General features: G+C 40.6%; 1 protein-coding gene across 5 annotated transcripts in view; it reads right to left on the bottom strand.

Moving 5' to 3' along the window:
• Positions 1 to 23,744, bottom strand: part of TNFRSF19 (TNF receptor superfamily member 19) — a 109,484-nt gene that overhangs the window by 49,920 nt on the left and 35,820 nt on the right. For all 5 annotated transcript variants that reach the window (XM_037733524.1, XM_017514731.2, XM_037733526.1 and 2 more), the window contains exon 4: positions 10,279 to 10,457. In XM_037733524.1, coding sequence (XP_037589452.1) covers positions 10,279 to 10,457 — 179 coding nt within the window. The remainder of the gene's footprint in view (positions 1 to 10,278; positions 10,458 to 23,744) is intronic.

Below are 23,744 nucleotides of genomic sequence, written 5' to 3'. Positions count from 1 at the left end.
ATCTCGGCTCACCGCAACCTCCGCCTCCTGGGTTCAGGCAATTCTCCTGCCTCAGCCTCCTGAGTCGCTGGTATTACAGGCATGTACCACCATGCCCAGCTAATTTTTTGTATTTTTAGTAGAGACGGGGTTTCACCATGTTGACCAGGATGGTCTCGATCTCTTGACCTTGTGATCCACCCACCTTGGCCTCCCACAGTGCTGGGATTACAGGCTTGAGCCACCACACCCGGCCCGCAATTAATTTTTTTAATTTAAAATAAAAATGTTTAACTTCATTATTAATCAAGTACTTTCAAGCTAAAATGAAAATATATCATTTTTTACTTAGAAAATTGGGAAAGTGCTGGTGTGGGTATAGGTCAATAGGTATATGCATATATTGCCTGTGGGAACATAAATTGACACTTTTAGGAGGGCAATTTAGCAATCTGTCACTAGAATTCTATAAAGTAGTTTACACTTCTTATCCAGTAATTTCATATTTAGAAACTCATCCTAAAGAAATCAACTGGGTAAAGCTGTATGTGTAAGAATACAATCACAGCATTGTTTATAAAAGAGAAAAAGCTAATTAGGCACAATCCTGATGTCCACCAATAGAAATAACCCATCAGGGTAGACCCAAGGCAATTGAATACCAGGTGGCCTTTAAAAATGATGATGAAGACCTACTATACACATTTTTTAAAATTCATGAAATATCATTAAATGAAAACAAAGGAATGCATATAATATGATTCCATTTTGTGCAGGCACACACTTTTGTATCAATTTTCTCAGACTGCTTACCAATACAGTTAAAAATAGTTATGTGTATATATTTACAATGAAAAAAGTTTGGGAGGATATTATATACTAAATATTAACAGTGACTATTTCTAGACTGTGGGAATTCAAGTGATTTTCTTTTTTCACATATATTTTTCTATGACAAAAACAGTAATATAGAGAACAGGTCTAGAGAGGACAAGAAGTAGATGCAACTATTTTGTGAAACTGGATAATGTAGTAGCAAATCTGTATAATTTATGGTAGAGGCAAAATTTGCATTTGAAACTAGGTAAGTTATCGCAAATGCCCAGATACATTCAGAAATTGCTCAACATTCTACTTTCGCTTGAAGATGACAATCTTTCAAAGGATATGTAATACAGTGACTCCCACTAGATATTAATAAAATTACTCATTTTGGGATTCATGAAGTAAAAAAAAAAATGTTCAAGGACTTCCTAATTTCAAAACATAATATAATGCAACAATAATCAAAACAGTATGGTATTGGCATAAAGACAGACAACTAGACTAGTAGAATAAACAAGAGACCCCAGAAGTAAATTCTTGTGTATATGGTCAATGACTTTCAACAAGGTACCAAGACCATTCAGGGAGGAAAGAACATTCTATTTAAGGAATGTTGGAGAAACTGAACATCCACATGCAACAGATTAATACCTAAAAGTAAGACCTAAAACTATAAAACTCCTGGAAGAAAATGTAGAGGAAAAGCTTCATGACATTAGATTTGGCAATGATTTGTTAGATATGACACCAAAACCATAGGCAACAAGAGCAAAAATTGACAAATGGGACTACATTAAATTTAAAATTTTGTGCATCAAAGGACACAAACATTCCTATGGAATGGAAGAAAATATCTGCAAATCATATGTCTGATAAAGGGTTAACATCCATAATATATAAAGAATTCCTATAAATTCATCAATAAAAAAATCAAATAACCTAATTTAAAAATGGGCAAGGGACTTGAATAGACATTTATGTCTTTGGAGAAATATCTCACATGGCTGACAGGTATATAAAAAGATGTTCAACATCACTAATCATCAGCAAACTGAAAATCAAAATCACATGAGATATAATCTCACACCCATAAGGATGGCTACTATCAAAACAATAACAACAAACAAACAGATAATAACAAGTGTTGGCAAGGATGTGAAGAAACTAGAGCCCTTGTACACTGCTGATGGGACTGTACAAGGGTACATCTGCAATGAAAAACAGCACAGAGGTTCCTCAAAATATTAAAAACAGAACTACCATATGATCCAGCAATTCTACTACTGGGTCTATATCTAAAAGAACTCAAATCAGGGTCTTGAAGAGACATTTGCATGCCCATGTTCATTGCAGCGCTATTCACAGTAGCCAAAAGGCAGAAGAAACCCAAATGTCTGTTGATGAATAAATGGATAAACAAAGTATTTCACAAAATATTACTCAGTCTGAACAAGTAAGGGGTTACTGTCACATGCTATAACATGGATAAACCTTGAGGACATAATGCTAAGTGACACAAGCCTGTCATAAAAGGATGGACACTGAATGACTCCAATTATATGAGGCACTTAGAGTAGTCAAATTCACAGAAACAGAACAAAGGGTGTTTTCAGGGGTGGGGGGAAGAAGCTAAGGGGAGTTGTTTAATGGGTATAGAGTTTCAGCTTGAGAAAAGGAAAAAGTTCTGGAGATCTGTTCACGACAATGTAAATATACTTAACTCTACTGAACAGCACACCTAAAAATGGTTAAGATGATAAATTTTATGTTATGTGTTTTTCACTACCATAAAAATGTATATAAATTTTTTTTAAATCACAGGACAATATAAAGGAGCTTTCTTCTTTAAGATGTCTTGCGAAACATTGTAACATATGCAGACTAATACTTTTTATCTTTTCAGCCAGAAAACTTGCCCAATAGAGGTTCACTGAATTAAATACAGAGAAAGCCCAAAATACTGTTTTATGTGTAAAAACTAATTTCATGTAAAAAGCAAAAAAGTAAAAAAAATGTAATATCCAACATTCTCAAGAACAAATATTGAGGATACAGAAATCCATCTTTTAACATTTAAAAAGTTAGGGAAATGGGAGGTATTGAGGATCAAGCATAGACACTACTTAACATTTTAAAAATAAAGAACTTTAATTGTGACAAAACAGTTTTGAGGTCTGAGCTTTCCCTGATAAAGATAATATATTTGCCAAAAATTTATTTTAAATAGTTTGAGGACCATGAGACAAATGATGCTAGAAGGTTGTCATATTTTGAATAACCATTTTTTAAATTATTTATTTATTTATTTATTTTGAGATGGAGTCTTGTTCTGTCACCCAGGCTGGAGCGCAATCTCGGCTCACTGCAACCTCCACCTCCCTGGTTCAAGCGATTCTCCTGCGTCAGCCTCCGGAATAACTGGGACTACGGGGGCTCACCACCACGCCCGTGTAATTTTTTTTTTTTTTGTAATTTTTAGTGGAGACGGGGTTTCACTATGTTGGCCAAACTGGTCTTGAACTCCTGACCTCCGGATCTGCCTGCCTCAGCCTCCCAAAGTGCTGGGATTATAGGCATGAGCCACTGTGCGCTGTGTGAACAACAATTAATACTAACTAGAAATAATTAGAAATGCTAACTAGAAAGGAGGGGAAGCGGGGCTCCCGGGTGGCTACTATGCATGGAGAGGTGATGCTCAGACCCAGCTCTGAGGGCAGCTATCAGCAGTATCTGGTCTGCTTGCTTCTTCATTCTTTTTTGTCTCTTTTTAAAACAGCCTCACTCTGTCGCGCAGGCTGGAGTACAGTGGTGTGATCTCAGCTCACTGCAGCCTCTGCCTCCTGGGCTTAAGCCATCCTCCCACCTTAGCCTCCCAAGTAGCTGGGACTACAGGTGCACACCACCACACCAGGCTAATTTTTGTATTTTTTGTAGAGATGGAGTTTTGCCATGTTGTCCAGACTGATGTCACACTCCTGAGCTCAAGTGATCCACCCACCTCAACCTCCCAATGCAGAGGCATTTTTAATTGAACTGAATCCAAATAGCACTGGTTAGCCTAACGAACACAGTGTTTGTCAACTGCTATTTTAAGAAAATCTGGCTGTAGACTGTTAATTCTTCAATCAATGAATGCACTTCTGCAAGGAGATGACATGCCATAGAACGGTTCTGGTTTTACAATGACCTCACTTAACACAATGTTGAAGGCAGTTACTACACCCAGTGAATCACAGTCAAGTCAGGGCTGGATTTTCTACAGTGTCTGTGAGATACTGGATGACCGCGTTGCTCTGTCCTGGGCTCTTGCTAGCACCTTGCTTGGTACTGGTTGGTCAGCCTGCTGTGTGTGTTCCTCAGCAATCCACAGCAATGCCCCTTATTTGAAGGTGAACAAATACTAATGACAACACTAATCATTAGAGTAAGAGTCTAGATCTCCTGAGCAGTGCCATGGTTACTAGGGAACACACTGAGCACAGAACAGAGAGCTGAGGCAAGGGAATGTGAAAACCCAGGCAACTCAGGCAGCTTCCAGGAGCAAAGGGTCTGCTGACGGTAGGCTGAGAGTGAAGCGGGCACACAGCACAGACGGGCAGAGGCAGTCCCAGTATTTCCCATCAGTCATAGAAGCCCCAGGGGAGACCTCCTAGTGAAATCAGGCATGCACCTAAGCACGGGGCAGAGGAGCTTCGAGGTCAATCCCAGTCCTTTGATTTACAAGCTGAGTGATTCTGGAAGTCATTTATCCACTCTGAGGATTGGTTTCCCTCTTTGTAAAGAGGGAATGGTAGGAATCACTACTTTACAGAGTGGTTCAGACAACAGTAAGTGCTCAGTGTTAGTTGTCTTTGTCACCACAAGAAGCAAAGGGCTGGCGGGGGCCAGTCTACTCATCAGATTGGGTTCCAGTTCCCCTGAGCTGGGAAGGAATCCGGAACCGGGCACCAGCAGAGGAGCCTGGAGGCCTGTTGGCCACTCACTGAAAATCTCATGCCAACTTTTTACTGGTCCCTGCAAACCATCAACTGGCAATAATGTCCAATATTTAATTAGGGCTTCCTATGGCTTAGGCACTCTGCTGGGCACTTTGCATGCCTTACATTTCCAATCCTACTAACAATTCTGCAGGGTGGATTCTTATGACATGGTCATTTTACAGGTGAGAAGAATGCATGTCAGAGAAGTTAAGTGGCTGGCTTAAAGTCACAGAGCAGATTTGGGAATAAAGGGGCTGGCTTTCTTGAATGACTCAAACTGTGGGCACAGAGGACAGATGATTTCCATACCCTGCCTGCTATTGAGAGGGAAGCAGCTGGTGTCCTGGGAGGCCTGGGTCTATGGGTAGCAGCAGGTTCTTGCTAGAGAATGAGGCCTCAGGAGACAGAGTGGCACCAAAAGGAGCAATGCCTGCCTTATGCTGACTTCTGCATTGCTTTTCAGGGAGCAATATGCATTTTGCTCATGTCTTTCTGCTTCAGTTTTTCGGTTTCTAAAATGGGTTTCAACTATTTGGCTTCTTCACAGAAGTATAGTTAAACTGGAAGAGTACTTTGAAAACACGTTGAAAAGACCTCGGTAAAAGTCACTATGTAATTATGCCTGCCACATATGCCACTACTGACTTAGAAAGGATGGGGTTTTTTGTTTTTTTCTTTTTTGAGACAGAGTCTTGCTCTACTGTGATCTCGGCTCACTGCAACCTCCGCCTTCTGGGTTCAAACAATTCTCCTGCCTCAGCCTCCCCAGTAGCTGGGACTACAGGTGCACACCACCACGCCCAGCTAATTTTTGTATTTTTAGTAGAGACAGGGTTTCACCATGTTGGTCAGGATGGTCACGAACTCCCGACCTCAGGTGATCCATCCATCTCAGCTTCCCAAAGTGCTGGGATTACAGGCGTGAGCCACAGCACCTGGCCAGGGATGGGATTTTAAAGTAATCATATAAATAAACTGAAATATCACTCAAATGTCTATTCATTTATAACTTTCCTATAGTTAAGTATTTACTTAAAGAACAAACGAACACTGTAGAAACTAGAGCAGCGGGCTCAAATGATAATGACCAAGGGAAGCAGGAGGAACCAGGCGTGGTGGAGTCCTGGGCAGACCTGTTACCCCACTCCGGCAGCCCAGCCCAGTGTGGGCTCTATAAAATCCCAGTACTGACCAGGGGCAGTGGCTCACGCCTGTAATCCCAGCACTTTGGGAGGCTGAGGCAGGCAGATCACCTGAGTTCGGGAGTTCAAGGCCAGCCTGACCAATAAGGAGAAACCCTGTCTCTACTAAAAATACAAAATTAGCCAGGCGTGGAGGTGCATGCCTGTAATCCCAGCCACACCGGGGGCTGAGGCAAGATAATTGCTTGAACCCAGGAGGCGGAGGCTGCAGTGAGCCAAGATCGTGCCATTGCACTCCAGCCCGGGCAACAAGAGTGAAACTCCGTCCTAAAGGTCAGGCCTTTCCCACCCTCCCTGGGCACTGCCTACCTCAGTCCCTGAAGACCTCCTCACTTCCCTACCCTCAGATGAAGAGACTAGATGTGCACAGACAGGCTTTTATCAGAGGACTGGATAACACAAACAACAGAGATGTGTGAGACGTCCAGTTCACGTCCTCAGTTAGATTTGTACAAGCTCAACACTCTGGGTAATGATATCCATAGATATCGTCACAGGTATGAGATTATAGACCATTCTTATTTTTTAAGGCACAAATTTATCGAGTTATGCTTTAGACACCACACAATTCACCCATTTAAAGTGTACAATTGGATAGGTTTCCATGTAGTCATAGCGTTGTACAACCATCACAACAATCAATTTTAGGACATTTTCATCATCCCCAAAGAAGTCTCATAATCTTATCAGTCACCCCCCATTCCCAATCTTCCCCAACCACAGCTCTTAGGCAACACTAATCTCCTTTCCGTCCCTATAGATTTGCCATTCTGGACATTTCAACGGAATCATGTAATATACAGTCATTTGTGACTGGCTTATTTCACTTAGCATAATGTTTTCTAGGTTCATCCGTCTCATAGCATATGTCAGAATTTCCTTCCTTTTTACTGATGCATAATATTTTGTTGTTTGAATATATCCTATTTGGTTTTTCCATTCATCAGTTGATAGACATTTGGGTTTGTCTTAGTTTTGTGCTGCTGTAATAGAATATCGCAGACGGGGTAATTTATAAATACTAGAAATTTATTTCTCACAGTTCTGAAGGCAGGGAAGTCCAAGATCAAGACACCAGTATCTGGCATCTGGTGAGGGCTTTTCTGCTGCATCCTTCAGAGGGAAGAAATGCTGTGTCCTTACATGGCAGACGGTGGAATGGCAATAAAAGGAACAAACTCCCTCTGTCAAGCCCCTGTATCAGGACACCTTTGTGAGGGGTGGGCCCATCATGACCTAATCACCTCTTAAAGGCCCCACCTCTTAATGTAATCACATTGGCAACACCTGAACTTTGGAGGGGACGCATTCAAACTAGAGCTGGGCTGTTTCAGTTTTGGGGCTGTTATGTAAACTGCTGCTACAAACACTAGTGTACAAGTTCTTGTGTGGACGAGTTTTCAACTATCTTGGTTACACACCTAAGAGTCAAACTGTCAGGTCACATGGTAACTCTATGTCTAACTTTCTGAAGAAACTCTAGACTGTTCTCCAACCTGGCTGTACCCTTTGCCATTCCCACCAACAGTGTTTGAGGGTTCCAGTCTCTCTACGTCATCACCAACATTAGACACTGTCTGGTTTTTGTTGGCTACAGTGATCTTAGTGGGGGTGATGTATGTGGCCCTGATTGTTAACAATGTTGGCCATCTTTTCATGTGCTTATTGGCTATTTGTACACTTCTTTGGAGAAATGTCTATTCAAACCCTGTGTCCTTATTTTAATTGGATTATTTGTCTTTCTACTAATTCGTTGTAAGAGTTCCTCACATATTCTACTTAAGATAGTTTTTTTCCAGACATAGGATTTGCCAGTATTTTCTCCTATTTTGTGGGTTGTGTGGTTTTGTTTTGTACTTCAAAGGGTCTCCTTTGAAGCCTTAAATGGACTTGTCTCCATTTAAGAACCCCACAAAGGGTCTCCTTTGAAGTACAAAGTTTAACATTTTGATGAAGTCCAACAGAGCTGTCTTTTCTTTCGTTGTGTGTGCTTCCGGTGTCAGCCTACTACATCTTACAGCTTCCTCGGTGCTGGGTCTCTGCACATGGCCGAGCTGGGCCCACTGGGCTATTTTCCACTCTTTCCACTCTTCAGGTGCGGACCTTTACCTCCCCTCTGGCCTCAACAAGACCTCACCCCCCGCACATCTGGTTAAAACCCCTTTGACCTTATGGTCGGTCCAGTTAGTCTTTTGTCTGTAATGCCCTGGAGCATGAATTCTGACATTAGACTCATCACACACAGGGTGGATGATCTTGCCTGAATAGAGCTCAGTTTCTTCCTCTTTAAAACATTGTGAGAATTATAGAAAATAATTCATGAAAAGTACTGGGCCGGGTGCCTGGTACACTGTAAGTAATAAATGTTCACTGTTCATGTAATGCAGTTTCTGGTTATTTCTTACTTTCGCAAAATGGACTGGTTTCTGTTGCTCCAGGGTTTCTGGTTCCTCGCTCTCCTTTTTTTTTCTGAGACGGAGTTTTGTTCTTGTTGCCCAGGCTGCAGTGCAATGACAAGATCTCGGCTCACCACAACCTCCACCTCCCGGATTCAAGCCATTCTCCTGCCTCAGCCTCCTGAATCGCTGGAATTACAGGTGCCTGCCACCACACCCAGCTCATTTTTGTATTTTTAGTAGAGCTGGGGTTTTACCATGTTGGTCAGGCTGGTCTCGAACTCCTGACGTCGTGATCCGCCCGCTTCAGCCTCCCAAAGTACTGTGATTATAGGCGTGAACCACCACGCCCGGCCTCTCTCCTGTCTTTGGTCAGTAACTCTGGCTCCACTCTATCCCCATTAAGCTCTCAGGATATTCTGCTTCTTCCTGTTCTCTGCTTACCTGGTGTAACAACGCCTCCTCCCTGCCTTACAGATCACCCCCTTGCCACCCTGAGTCCAGCTCTTCATCCAGACTCTCTCCTCCAGCTGTCTGTATTAATCCATCTCACCGTTGCTTAGAAGCAGTCAGAATTTTAGACTCCCTCTTCCCTGACGCTCCCCCTGGCCCAGGTGTGGCCTTTCCCTGGGCCTGGCTGCCTTTTTGACAAGTCCATTGAATGCTTCTTTGTTCACACCTGCCCGCCCCTTCCCCTGCTCTGCGTCTCTGTGTACTGCACTCCTCCCTCTCCCTGCCACTCCCTCGGCCTGCTGACAGTTCTTACCCACACCAAGTGGATGCCCACCTGAGAACCTCTCACTGCAGGCTCCTTCTGTCCGCAGTGTTCTTCCCCAGCTCTCTGCTTGGCTCAGTGCCTCGTCTCCTTCAAGCCTTTGCTCAGATCTCACCTTGGCAATAAAGCCCACCCTGATGATCCAACCTAACACTGTTACTGTCCTGTCCCTCACTGTGGCCATGTCCAATCACCCTTGTCTGCCTTAGGGCTTCTTCCACAGCAATTATCATCTGCTTTCTGCATAATTTGCTTCTTCATTATTTACCATTTAAATATTTTTAAAGACTTTTTATAAGAAGCCGGGCGCGGTGGTTCATGCCTGTAATCCCAGCACTTTGGGAGGCTGAGGCTGGCGGATCACCTGAGGTTGGGAGTTTGAGACCAGCCTGACCAACATGGAGAAACCCTGTCTCTACTAAAAATATAAAAAAATTAGGTGGGCGTGGTGGTGCATGCCTGTAATCCCAGCTACTTGGGAGGCTGAGACAGGAGAATCGCTTGAACCCAGGAGGCGGAGGTTGCAATGAGCTGAGATTATGCCATTACACTCCAGCCTGGGCAACAAGAGTGAAATTCCATCTCAAAAACAAACAAAAAAAAAAAAAAAAAAAACAAAAAAAAACCTATAAGAATATAAGCTCCCCATGGGCAGGGATCTTTGCCACTTTATTTTCTGACATAGCCCAAGTAAGTAAAGCAATGCCTATGGCGGCTGGGCAAATCTCTGCTGAATGGCTGAATGGTATGACCTGCAGTCGTCTGATGGCTAACAAGGGTTAGCCATCATGGGTCCCCTCTTTTGTGGGTTGCCTGTTCATTCATGTGTCACTCTGTCCAAGTTTCCTTTTTTATTGATTTGTAGGAGCTCCTTAGATTTTCATAACAGAAATCCTTTGTTAGCATGCCTATTCATTGTATTTATAGCTAGTGCCTGCTGCATGCATGGCGCGCGGTACCACAGAGGATACAGCCGTTAATATTGAGAGAAGTCACAAACACTCCACCAGCACCTTCAGGTTAGTATCAGTATGCATTGCAGTTTAGAATGGAACAGGGGATTGCCTTTTTAAAAGTTACTTAATTAAGTAATTACAAGGGAAAGAAACTGGCCAACTCACCCTGGCAAGCAGTCCCCACAGATGGCATCACTGGTGACTGAACAATTTGCCTTCTGAAAGCGGTTCACCAGTGCGCAGTCCAGACACGGCTTGCATTTCTGGAAGCCCCAGTCCTCCTTGAACCTGTGCAGCCGGCACGTCACACACTGTGCATCCTCCCCATAGCCGAAGCCACATTCCTGTGGGGATTAACGGGCAATAGAAAGCTATTCAGACTTTGCCAGCGTGAAAAAGGAAAGACCGCTGGGATGAAACGAAGACTTGGTCTAATAATTACCAAGTGCCAGTCTTCCTAGACACAAAGGCAGCTCTTTCAGCAAGTTCAAATGTGTCTTCCACTGCTAATGATCTCTCTTACTACGGTAAGTCCACTTAGTCATCCACTTTATTCAAGAAGCTGTGAGCATAGGAATAATCAAGGGGCTCTCAGGCTCCCACCGCTGAGTTACTACCAGTGGGTGGAAGAATTATGGCACTTTCTTCTCCTCTAATTAATCCAGTCATGTACATGCTCAGAAGCTAAAGCCAGAGAAACATTCTGACACTCACTTCCAGGGCAGAAAATCAGTACTCTGATATCAGGGGTGTTAGTTTAAAAAATGAGGATAAGTTCGTAACAATTTTCATTAGTGGACAAGCCTAGAAATCAGCCCAAATGGAGAGCTTCTTGAAATCGTTAGAAATTTACTATTTCCTGACAGTAGAAAGAGTCTTACACTTTTGCTGAAAGATGTTAACTTCCCATTGAGACAAACGCTGTGGTACTAAAGGCCTCAAGCTTCTCTAGATTTGAACATCAGAACATACTGTTTTCCAAGAATGGGCCAAACAAATGGCTCTTTGACCCACATACAATCATTTCTACAAGTTCAAGAATTCAGTAAACTATAGCATATTGTATAACGTAGCTGTAATGCAACCATAAAAAGAAGAATGTAGACGTGAGATGTGCTCATGACAACTTTTTTACAAATAAATTTTAATACAGAATTAGAAGTATGATTCCATTGTTTACAAAAACATTCATGTAAGTACCAACATTTGGCCAAGAACTTTACACCATTATCTAAATAATCCATATTCCTTCCCAATTTGGGGAGCACTGCCATTTTTTCCATTTCTTAGGTTGGGGGAAGGGAGCTTCAGAGAAGTTATGTACCTTGTGCTAGGTGACAGAAGTAGTGTTAGAACCAGGATTTGAACCTATGTCATCTAATTGCAGAGTCAGATTTCATTACCACTATACCATAGGGCCTGCCAGGTATTTTATATATACATATATGTATTACCCATAGGAAGGTGTCTGAAAGACTATACACTGTTGGTAACGCCTGTTGTTGATCTTTGTGATGGTTTCTACAGAACACTCATCATTAACAAAAAACAGCGGCTTACGAGGAGCAAGAAGGGCACTCACGCAGGCAGCAGGCTGGGCAAGCCCACAGATGCAGACTGGACACCACAGAGGAAGGAGGGGTTGCACAAAATCTCAGTTTCCTCATTTGTAAACCCTGGATGCTAGAATACGAGTCCCACCTTGTTCAACATTCCCGTTTTTCTGTAAAATTTATATATTTTAATTTCTTCGTCCATATTTATATACAAATCAACTAAGCAGTACTTACTGACCAAAAATTAAAAGAAAACCAACTTGAAGGGTAGACCTGCCTGTACTTAATAAATTACTCAACAAAGGATGCGGAGGAATCACTTCCATCTAGATTCTTACTAATTAACTCATTCACATTTTGGGTGAGTGATACTTTCTTTCCTCCTTTGAATTACTCTGCCTGTCTTTCAAACGTACATCAGGAACGCACACAACAAAGAACTAAGGAGGAAAAGGTGAAAGGTCAGCCTCCTCCTCACTCCTGAGAGCTCCAGCCACACAATGTTCTACATCAGAGGCACAGAGGGGAGAGGGGGAGAAAAACAACACTTGATTTAAAGAACTGATTAACAAGTTAGAATTTCTTTAAGACTGTTAAAAGGGATAACCTCTTTCAGGGGAGGGGAAGGTTAGAATTATGGGGTGTTTTCAAGTTTTATAATTCTGCAAAACATAATTTAATTTTTGCAGAAAGCATCCATTACTCTTGTAATAGGAAAACAATAAAGATGCATATTCAAGAAGAATTTCTCTGGGCATGTGCTGGGTCTTTGTGAGGTAATCATGTGGCTCTGGCTCTGTGCTGTGACAGCTGTGTTTCTGCTGAGCACTTTGGTTGCTGGGAGAGCTGTGTGCAGGCACAGGCTTTCTGAAGTACAGGAGAGAGCCTCCCACTCTCAAAGTCCCTTGGGATCAAAGCACAGGTACACGTGACTTCTGGGGGTGGTCTCCACATTGTTCCCATGCTAGCCATCTCTGGCAAGAGGAGAGTGTTTCAAAATCTCACTTTGATCTAGGCAGCTTGAGGCTGTAAGAGTCTCATGTACAAGTTAAAACACAACAAAGGAAAGGAAAAGCAGAAGTAGAAGAGAAAACAAAGGGAAAGAGCAAGGAGAATGCAGAGGAAGAGGTGCATTAACTGGGAATAAATGTCCTCTGAAATTCTGTTTCAAGCCAGGTTGATATAGGAAAAAAGTATGTGTTTTCCTACAATGGATCCAAAGACACATGAATTTCAATGCCAGCTCTGACACTTGTTGGCCAAGATACTTTAGGAATTCTCCGACCCTTAGTCTCTTCATCTGAGAGATGAGGATAAGAATACCTGCCCTACAGGTTGTGTGAGGAATAAATGGGAAACATATAAAGCTGCTAAACTCTAAATAAAGTACAGAATGCGCATTCTCTAAACAAATTATAAGTGTTACAATTTCAGATTTTCGATGGCCCAATAAACCAACTTTGCTGATTCAAGTATCATAAATCTTCTCTGGAAATAAAGGTAACATCAGACCCGAAATTCCATCTAAGATATTTTTATTGACTAAAAATCTTTCAAAAAGAAATCATAATTTTCTAAAAAAAAAAATGTTTAATGGAACACAAACTCTAATTCAACCCGATCTGAGTCAACTGCTGCACCATGCTGTAAGACAGCCCTGTGTCCCTGCCTGTCAGTCAACTGTCGCTCCCTGCCCTACTGACTGTCTCCAAGTCACCTCCTCCCTTCACTGAGAAACTGTATAAGTAACCCACAGGCTTAAACAGTTTGAGTGTCACATCTCTTTTGAAAATGAACATACAGCTTAATGTGGGGAGGTCTTTGTGCTTAGTTTTTGACACAATAATAAACTTAATTGAACATATCCCAAATACTCATGGAAACTTTTATAGAGACTATTTGGGAAATTGTATTTAAAATATGTTTTCTCTGAAGTATTTACTGTTTTCAAAAATATAATATTTTTGAAAGCTTAATATTAATTTGAAACTATTAAAAATAGCCCTCAGTTCATAAAAGTCTAAGAAATTGATGAAGTGGCCATTCTACATGCTGAATTAACTGGAAACATGAAATAACTAGAAATTTCAGAGGTGATTTCAAGGAATCAAATTACAGAATGGTGCCCATGACAGCAACCGCTTTTTGAGTTGACTGTCATATTTCTAATGCACCTTAAACACAGACTCTGTAAGTACTCGTAATCCAGGCTATAAACTGCACATAAATATTAAATTACCCCCAATATAAATGTCTGCTTTGATGTTTTCATTTCATTCAGTAAAACTGGGTGGTTGAAATGCCTTGAAATCTTCCCCATTAAGCTCAATACATAACTACCAAGAACAAAAGAAAGAGGCAAAACAGCTGAAAGGGAAGCTCAACAGCCTCCAAATGGTGACACTGGTTAGCACAGACTGACACTGCCTTCACAGTCCTGTGTCACTACCCTGGCCTGAGATCTTTGCTTTGCTTTTCTTTTTACCACTTGTATACTAAGAAACTATTACACACACGAGGTTTAAAAAGAATAATCAACAGTTCACCTTTCTTCCCATTCCTAGTCTTTAACTTCCCACTCCCCCCACACAGGTTTTGGGGTAACCTGCCAAAAATGTCCTCCTAGTGTGTGTGCATGTATTTAATTAACACTGTTCTGCAACTAGACTTCTCGTTTTCTCACTCCATGCATCTTGGAGAGTGCTCCATATCAGCAAATAGAGAGTATTCCCTTGCATGGATGGAGCTGGAGCTGTTCTGACCACTGCACCCCAAGTCCTGGCACAGAGAGGGCCTCCATTTTGGTTTGGCCCATTGCATTTGTATTGATCAGATGACCTAACCAGGCAGCAAATAAAAACAATATCAAATCTTTTGTTTTTCCTGCATAACTTTTGGATAGAAAGGAATAATTTCTCTAGGTATATTATTTTCTGCTGCAGGCAGACAAGTAAGCGAATAAATAATGAAATGAGCTAGGTTTGGGTTTAACCTTTTGAGAAGGAGTCTCTCTTTGGCCAAACTCTAGATAGGTTCCTATGAGCCACCGTTTGTTGGGGCCTGTTCTCAAGAGCCCAGTTTCCCAAAATCCTAGCTAAAGCTGGCCATGCTCAACATCTTCTCAGGTTCCTCAACCCTCACCATCCCCCAGGTGACGTCTGGTCACCTTGGCCTGTCTTCAGCAAGAATCCTGTGAGATCGGTTTAGCCAGAATGTCCCTCACCCCTGACGGTTCCTCTCCGTGATTTTTCATCCCCCAAACCCACCCTGCTCCTTGGCTATCAATCCCCACTTGTCAATGCTGTATTTGAAGCGGAACCCAGTTCCACACCGAGCCTTCATTTCCTCTACTGCAGTAGTCCTAAGTAAAATCTGCTGTTCCACTGTCCAGCTCTGGGTTTTCTTTGAATCTTTCCAAGTTGCACTAGGGTTGTCCCTCCCATCATGGCAAGAGATGGTTATGGCAAAAGGAGGACTGTGTGTGCGTGTGTGTGTGTGTGTGTGCGTGCGTGCATGCACGCGTGTGTGTGTCTGGTGAAGGGAGGGCAAAGAGAGTACAGGCAGAGTATGTCCATCATTAACCTGGGCTTCAGCATGAGGGACATGGGATTATGTTTATGGAGCATGGTCCACCGTTAACATTAATGGTAGAAATGCATTTCTGCTTTAAAATACTCGATAGCCTGTATTCTTGAAATTATGACCTGGCATGTTAAAAGCTTGAAGGAAGTACCTAGTACATCCCCAAATCCCTGAGAAGATATGTTTATCAATAAACTTTAAGATGGGAAAACATATACGTAGATAAGATAATAATGCAATAAAAAGGTATTATTATAGGATCCCTACTTACTTCCTAAAATCATATGAGAAGTGAACAACCCATAGCATCCGACACCTCCCTCCACCTCTTCTTTCCAAAAGCCTGGTACATAATGGGCCAGTGAATAAGAAACAAATCCTTGCTGATAAATGAATGGATGAACAAATATTATTTAAGGCAGTATTTCCTAAATGCTTTTTAAAAATCCTAGGGAGCAACAGCTTGTAAGGGCTCCAGCAATTGTTCCCTTCCGGTGTGGGCATTCAGTCCTCCTGGGCTGCAGGGTGGCAGGCAGGGTCGGCTGGGGTGGGGATGTCTGGGTGGAGTGGGGTCAGCGGGCTTCCTTATCTTGGTCCCAAGGCAGCAGAGGGTTGGATGCAGCTGGGCTACATCCACCCAAGCTGGCGGCAGCAGCAGCTCTGTCACTCTGCCCAACATTTTAAGCCACATTTGGTGGCTTTCCAGTAGCAAAATGACTCAAAGTAAACAGTCCCCAAATCCCCTTCTCTCTTTTCTCCCTCTGCAAATCCAGCCTTTAACAAAAACATAAATGGGTACCACCTACAGGTGGGAGGAGCAGCTCTTCAGACCACAGGGGAGAACTCACAGACCCTCGTCATCCAGGAAACACATTCTGGGCCTTGGGTCGAAAGCACTGTTTATTTGTACAGCCAGTGCATTATTAACCGCAGTCCTTTGAACTTTAAAAGTTAAATGTTAAATTTTAAATGTGGATGGAGAAGTTATTTGGAGGGAAAATCTAGGGCATGTAAATGGAAATGACAAATTAGATTTATTTTGCTGGTGCTTAGAAATCAACTTTTAATTTCCTTTAATAAAACAACCCTGAAGAGATATTTCCCCTCAACTTTCAGTTTCTGAAAATCTGTGCTTGAGTTTTTTAGAGAAAACTGACAAGCAAGAGCTTGTTAATATCTGACAACTTTCCCTGGGCTAGATCAGCTATAATTAAACATAAATAAAGTGAGCAATACTGTAATTAAATGGCAGAAACGAATCTCATTTTTTATGTTTGCAAATTACATTAAATTTTTTTTAACTTTCCTCACAGAGACAAAAACAGTTTTCAAAAATGTAAACATCTCCAGAAATATGAAGCTGGGCACGCCCCATGGGAGGAAAGTATGTTGTTGTTTACAAGAGTCTATTTTTTCACATTAACTCAAGTTCTCCCAATAACTGGTTAGAAAAGCTTACTTTGAAAACTGTGCCAGAGACTTGAAGCCTGTTTCAAGTGGTTCATGCAAAAACTAGTTTCCTGATTTACTGCTGCGAAGTGATCATGTTAAAAGTACATTGTTGGCATTAATACCGGGGAGGAGGATGGGATGGGGCTGGGTGAATTCTAGGCAGTAAGAATTAAAAGTCTAATGCGGTTACTACAGGGAAACAAAAATCATCCACTCCCACATATCCCAAAGCTAGGTTTAGTTTCGGGAGCTGAAAGGGTGCCTGATGGCCGAGTAACCCTCACCGTATTTATGGCTCAGAAGGCCCAGCAGGTACTACTTACGGGGCGCTGAGAACCAGATTTTGTATTTTTTGACTCTGAAGTAGGAAAAACATTCTGAATTCTCTTTTTCATACACTTTCAAAAATGAAATCCCATAGTGGAGGAGAGATAGGGTAAATATGGCTTAATGGGATTAAATCCTCAGACTCCACATGATCAGCGACCTGTCCTATATTTTCCCAAAAATGTGGATAGAACTGCTATAAAAGAACTGAATGGGAAGAGATGCTGCTTGGGGCTTTCAGGGAGGGGAGCAAAGGAGCTAGTGAAGGACGCCTGCTCAGAACAAACAGCATCTGGCCTGAGGAGCATGGAGGACTGGAAACAGATGGGTCGGGAACCGGTGGCATGGTCGACGGCAGCTCAGAGAAGGAAGGGCAGGAGGAAGGCTGACCACAAGGCAGCTCCCATGGTGCATAGGCGTTAGGTCAATATGATTCTGGCATCTCCTTGTTTTAGAGGCTGGTCCCATGCCAGAATTGCTGGAATAAAGTTAATCATTCTAGAGTGGTACTGTCCAACACAATAGCCAGACCCCATGTGGCCTCATTTAATTTTAATCAATTAAAATGCAATAAAATTCTGCAAGTGTTCGGTAACCTCAGTGACTAGTTGCTCTTATACTGGACAGAGCAGATAGAGACCACTTCCACCATCAAAGACAGTTCTATCAGGGAGCACTGCACTAGGCCATTTACAAAACGAGCAGGAGATCACTACCCCCATGTGGCTCCATCACTCCTTCCTCCCACACTGTTACTTACTAGCACAACGGACAGATCAATGAACTACTGTACCTCAGTTTCCCTGTCCGTAAGATGGGGATGGTTATATTCCCTATTTAAAACATATGTTGGCCAGGCGCGGTGGCTCACGCCTGTAATCCCAACACCCTGGGAGGCCGAGGCAGGTGGATCACAAGGTCAGGAGAATGAAAACATCTTGGCCAATATTGTGAAACCCTGTCTCTACTAAAAGTACAAAAATTAGCCAGGCATGGTGGCGCACGTCTGTAGTCCCAGCTACTCTGGATGCTGAGGCAAGAGAATCACTTGAACCCAAGAGGTTGCAGTGAGCCAAGATCGGGCAACAAGAGCGAAACTCCGTCTCAAAAAAACACACGATACCTGGCTCACTGTATGAAAAATCAGCCAATATTATCTTAGTTGCATAATATGTATTACAAGAGATAGTTCATATTTATGTTAAGAGATGTCATTTATGTGAACATAGCCCAAGGTAAACAGTTAAAATAAGCAATCTTTTAAAAGTGGCCAAAGAAGGGAACGGTATCATCAATCTAAGTCAACAACAGCATCAGTGGACCTGGAGCTGCTGTGCAGACTTCTTAATATCTAATAATTGAAAGGAAGTGAAAAGAGGCCAAGAATATGATTCCAGCAGCCCCAGCCAGCCCTGACTACACATTTTTATGGAAGAAACCTAACTAACAATGGGAAGGGACGCTCAGACACCTTGGGAAAAAATAGAATTGAATGTCTTCCAAAGAAAATAATAATTAGGAGTAATAAAACCGCAGATGGAAAGTTTAACTATACTTGCTTCACCAAAGCACTTTCAAGCTTTAGTTTTAAGGCACAGATACATGTTTGTAACTGAAAGAACCTCATGACGCAGAGAGTGCTATTTTAGACAGATGAACTGGAGAACAGAAAATGTCAGAAGTTTTAAGATACCTTTAATACAGAGAAACAAGTAACATAATGTTAAAGGTTATTTGAAAATGCTAATGGCCTATTAAAAATGTGCTTTTTGGGCCGGGCACGGTGGCTCAAGCCTGTAATCCCAGCACTTTGGGAGGCCGAGGCGGGTAGATCACGAGGTCAAGAGATCGAGACCATCCTGGTCAACATGGTGAAACCCCGTCTCTACTAAAAATACAAAAAATTAGCTGGGCATGGTGGTGCATGCCTGTAATCCCAGCTACTCAGGAGGCTGAGGCAGGAGAATTGCCTGAACCCAGGAGGCGGAGGTTGTGGTGAGCCGAGATCGCGCCATTGCACTCCAGCCTGGGTAACATGAGTGAAACTCTGTCTCAAAAAAAAAAAAAAAAAAAAATGTGCTTTTTATCCTCAATATAAAAAAACTTCAGTTGTACATATCAATAATTTGGTCTAGCTTTTCCTATTTTTCATAACTAACTTTAAACAGTTTTGTTTACTATGCTTTCAAAATATCAAATACCACAGGTAACCAAAATTCTAAGCCTCAGTCAAAAAGGTAAGGGCTCTCAGACTTAATTACAAATTAAAAGGTATCCCTCTAAACTATTTATTTATCTATTTATTCATTAATTTATTATTTATTTATTTGAGGCAGGGTCTCACTTTTTCACCCAGACTGGAGTGCAGTGGTGCGATCTTGGCTGTCCGCAACCTCTGCCTCCCAGACTCAAGTGATTCTCCTGCCTCAGCCTCCCGAGTAGCTGGGATTATAGGCGCCTGCAACAATGCCTGGCTAATTTTTGTATTTTTAGTAGAGATGGGGTTTTACCATGTTGACCAGGCTGGTCTTGAACTTCTGATTTCAGGCAATCCACCCACCTTGGCCTCCCAAAGTTCTGGTATTACAAGGGTAAGCCACCATGTCCGGCCCAAACTATATATTTAATATCTCAAGTTTAAAAAAAGATTATTTATAAATGTAGTTTTCTGAAAAAAAATTTAAAGTTTAGTCTTAATCAAATGACTAAATTTTCCTTTGATTTGTAAAGCTTAGAAGTGAGAATTAGCCAGTTAAATGTAATTTTAATTTCTGTGATTTATCTGACTTTAATATACTCAAAACTTATTTTTCTTTCCTCTGAAAGACATATGCTGTTGCAAAAGGCACAATGAAAAGAAGAAATTGCAAATTCATGAATGGACAATTAAAAAATATCTAACCTTAAAGTAATTACTTTTAAAAAGTTCAAGCTCTCTGACTTAAGTGAAGTGGAAAATAAAAATGTATTTATGTTTTCAGTTGTATGTTTGAATCCTTTGTCTCTCTGTTGTATGTTAGAGCATTAGCAAAGTTAAATTGCTGATTTTATTTATTATGAGCTAAAACTAAGATAAAAGATTTAGCAAAATATGTGATTTATAACATATGCAAATTCATTCATTTTTATAGTACTAGATTTAAGTGTCACTTTTTTTTCCAAGAAACATTTGAGATTGACTGATTTGTTCACTCAGTTACTGTGTGTGTCAGGAGCTGGGTGCTCTGTAGATACAGGGGAAGAAAAGCTGAACAACACAGGCTTCCAGGTGGACAGCTCAGGGCAGGCGTGTGGGTCCTAAGATCTCATTTTTCACTGACACTATTACCTTTACTTTTATTGCTGCTCACTCAATTTGTCCTGTTCTTTTTTCAAGAAAAATTATAATAAATACTGAGACAGAAGATGAACAAATGAAATGAGTACATAAAGGCAGAATTGTTCTGGTTGCTTCCCTTTGACTGCTTCCCTCACAGCGGGGAACAGTTGTTTTAATCCTTAAGGAAAATTGCTATCTAGAGAAAAATATTTCTTCTGGATAGCCATAGGTATGTGAAATACAGCACCTAGTATCAGAGAGTGTTCTCAGAAGATGGATTATTTCCGTTTATAAACACAATGTTTAGAGCAGTTTTTAAGCTCATAACAAAATTGAGAGGAAGGTAGAGAGATTGCCCTTATATACCCTGCCTTATCCCGCCACACACAGAGCCTCAATTTCATCAGCACCCTGCACCAGAATGGTACATTCGTTACAATCCATGAACACATCACTGTCACCTAAGTTCCACAGTTAACATTAGGGTTTATTCTTGTTACATTCTGTGAGTTTGAACATAGAATGATATGCATCCGACATTACGGTATCATGCAAAGTAGTAGATTCCCTGCCCTACAAATTCTCCATGCCCCGCGTATTCAGCCCTCCGTCACCCTTACCCTGGCAACCAGTGATCTTTTTACTGCTTCCGTACTTTTGCCTTTTCAAGAGTGTCATATAGTTGTGATCATACAGTAAGCAGACTTTTTAAATAGGTTTGTTTCACTTTGTAAAGTGCATTTAAGGCCCTCTTTGTCTTTTCATGGCTTGATAGCTCATTTCCTTTCAGTGCGGAGTAATATTCCATTGCAGGGATGTATCACAGCTTATTTACGCATCACTTACTAAAGTACCTCCGGGTTGCTCCCAAGTCTTCGTAATTATGAATAAACCCACTATAAGCATCTGTGTGCAGGTTTTTGTATAAGCGTTAAGTGTCCATTCCTTTGATAAAATACTAAGGAGTACAATTGCTGGATCAAATAGCAAAAGTATACTTAGTTTTGTAAGAAACTGCCAAGTTGTCTTCCAAATGGCTGTACCATTTTGCATTCCTGCTAGCAAGGAATGAGCACTCCTTTTACCCCACATGCTTGACAGCCTTTGGTGTTGTCTGTGTTCCGGATTCTGGATTTCTAATAGGTACATAGCAGTATCTCATTTTTGCTTAAATTTGCATTTTCCTTATGCATACTATATATGGAGGATCTTTTCATATGCTTATTTGCTATCTGTTTATCTTCTTTAGTGAGTTGTTTGTTAAAGTCTTTTACCTATTTTTAAATCAGATTTGTTTGTTTTCTTAGTTTTGTATTTTAATAATTTTTTATATATTTTGAATAACAGTCCTTTGTCCAGATATCTTTTGCAAATATTTTCCACCATTTTGTGGCTTGCATTTTCCTCTTCTTAACAGTGTCTTAGGCAGAGTGGAAATTTTTAATTTTAATGAAGTCTAGCTTAATAATTCTTTCTTTCATAGGTTGTGCCTTTGGTGTCATATAAAAAAGTCATCACCAAACCCAAGTTCTTCTAGAGAAAATCTTCTAGGAGTTTTATAGCTTTGTATTTCACAGTTAGGTCTGTGACCTGTTTTGAGTTAGGTCTCTGTCTAGATTTTTTGCATGTGGATGTCCAGTTGTTTTAGATCCATTTGCTGACGAGTGTATCTTTTCTCCATCATATTGTTTGCACCTTTGCCAAAGACCAGATGACTATACTTACCTGGGTCTATTCCTGGGCTCTCTATTCTGTTCCATTGATTGATCTGTCTATTCTTTTGCCAACATCACACTGTCTTGATTACTGTATTTTTACAGTAATCTTGATGTGGATAGTGTCAATCCTCCAACTTTTTCTTCTAAAAAATTGTGTTGACTTTTCTGGGTCTTTTGCCTCTCCATATAAACTTTTAAAATCAGTTTGTCAATATCTACAAAATAACTTGCTGGGATTTTGATTGGGATTCCACTGAATCTATAAATTAAGTTGAGAAGAACTGACTTCTTGACAATATTGAATCTTCCTATCCATAAACATGGAATATCTCTCCATTTATTTATTTCTTCTTTTATTTCTTTCATCAGAGTCTTGCAATTTTCCTCTTAAAAATCTTGTACATATTTTGTTAGATTTATACCTAGGTATTTTATTTTTGGAGAGTGCTAATATAAATGATACTTTTTTTAATTTCAAACCCCACTTGTTCATTGCCAACACATATGAAAGTTACTGACTTCTGTACATGACCTAGGTATCCTGAAATATTACTATAATTGCTTATTTATTCCAAGAGTTTTTCTGTTAATTCTTTTGCATTTTCTACATAGATGATCATGCCATCTATGAACAAGAAGAACTTTATTTCTTCCTTCCAAATGGGTCTACCTTTTATTTCCTTTTTTTTTTTTTGTCTTGGTGTATGAGTTAGGATTTCTAGTATGATGTTGAAAATGAGTAGAGAAAGGGAACATCCTTGCCTTGTTCCTGGCCTTAGCAGAAAGCTTCTAGTTTCCATCATTAAGTATGTCAACTCTAGAGTTTTGGTTTTGTTGTTGCTGCTGTAGAAATTCTTTGCCAAACAAAGGAAATTCCTTTCCATTCCTAGTTTACTGAGAGGTTTTATTATTGTTTTTGATCATGAATGGGTGTTAGATTTTTCAAATGCTTTTTGTGCACTTACTGCTGTATGTGATTTTTTTCCCTCTTTGGCCCACTGATGTGACAGATTACATTAACTGAATTTCAAATGTTGAACCAGCCATGTGTATGTGGGATAAATCCCACTTTGTCACAGTGTATAATTTTTTTAAATACATCATTGACTACAATTTGCTAATATTTGTTGAAAATTTTTATATCTATGTTCATGAGAAATATTGGTCTATAGTTTTTTTGTAAAGTCTTTGGTTTAGGCATTAGGGTGATTTCTGGCCTCACAGAATGAATTAGGAAGTATTTTCTCTGCTATATTCTGGAAGAAATTATGGAGAATTTGTATAATCTTTTCTTTTTTTTTCCCCCCCAGGTTCATCCATGCTGCAGCATCAATCAGTATTTCATTCCTTTTTATGGCCAAATACTATTCTCATTGTATTAACACACTTCGTTGTGTTTATCCACTCATCAGTGACACACATTTTGGTTGTTTCTGCCTATTGGCTAGTGTGAATAGTGTTGCTGTGGACATTCAGATACAAGTTTTTATTTGAATTATTATTTTCAATTCTTTTAGGCATTTATCTAGAAAGATAATTGCTAGTTACATGGTAATTCTATGTTTATTTTTAATTTTTTTAGAGATGAGGTTTTTTTTTGTTTGTTTGTTTTAGAAAGAAGAAAAAGGAAAAAAAGAAAGAGAGAAAGGAAGAGAAAGAGAGAGTTTTTTTTTTTTT

The sequence above is a fragment of the Cebus imitator genome, unplaced genomic scaffold, assembly GCF_001604975.1.
Source record: "Cebus imitator isolate Cc_AM_T3 unplaced genomic scaffold, Cebus_imitator-1.0 Scaffold536, whole genome shotgun sequence".
Lineage (NCBI taxonomy): Eukaryota > Metazoa > Chordata > Mammalia > Primates > Cebidae > Cebus > Cebus imitator.
The sequence above is the reverse complement of the archived record's forward strand: the minus strand, read 5'-3'. Positions and strand labels throughout refer to the sequence as shown.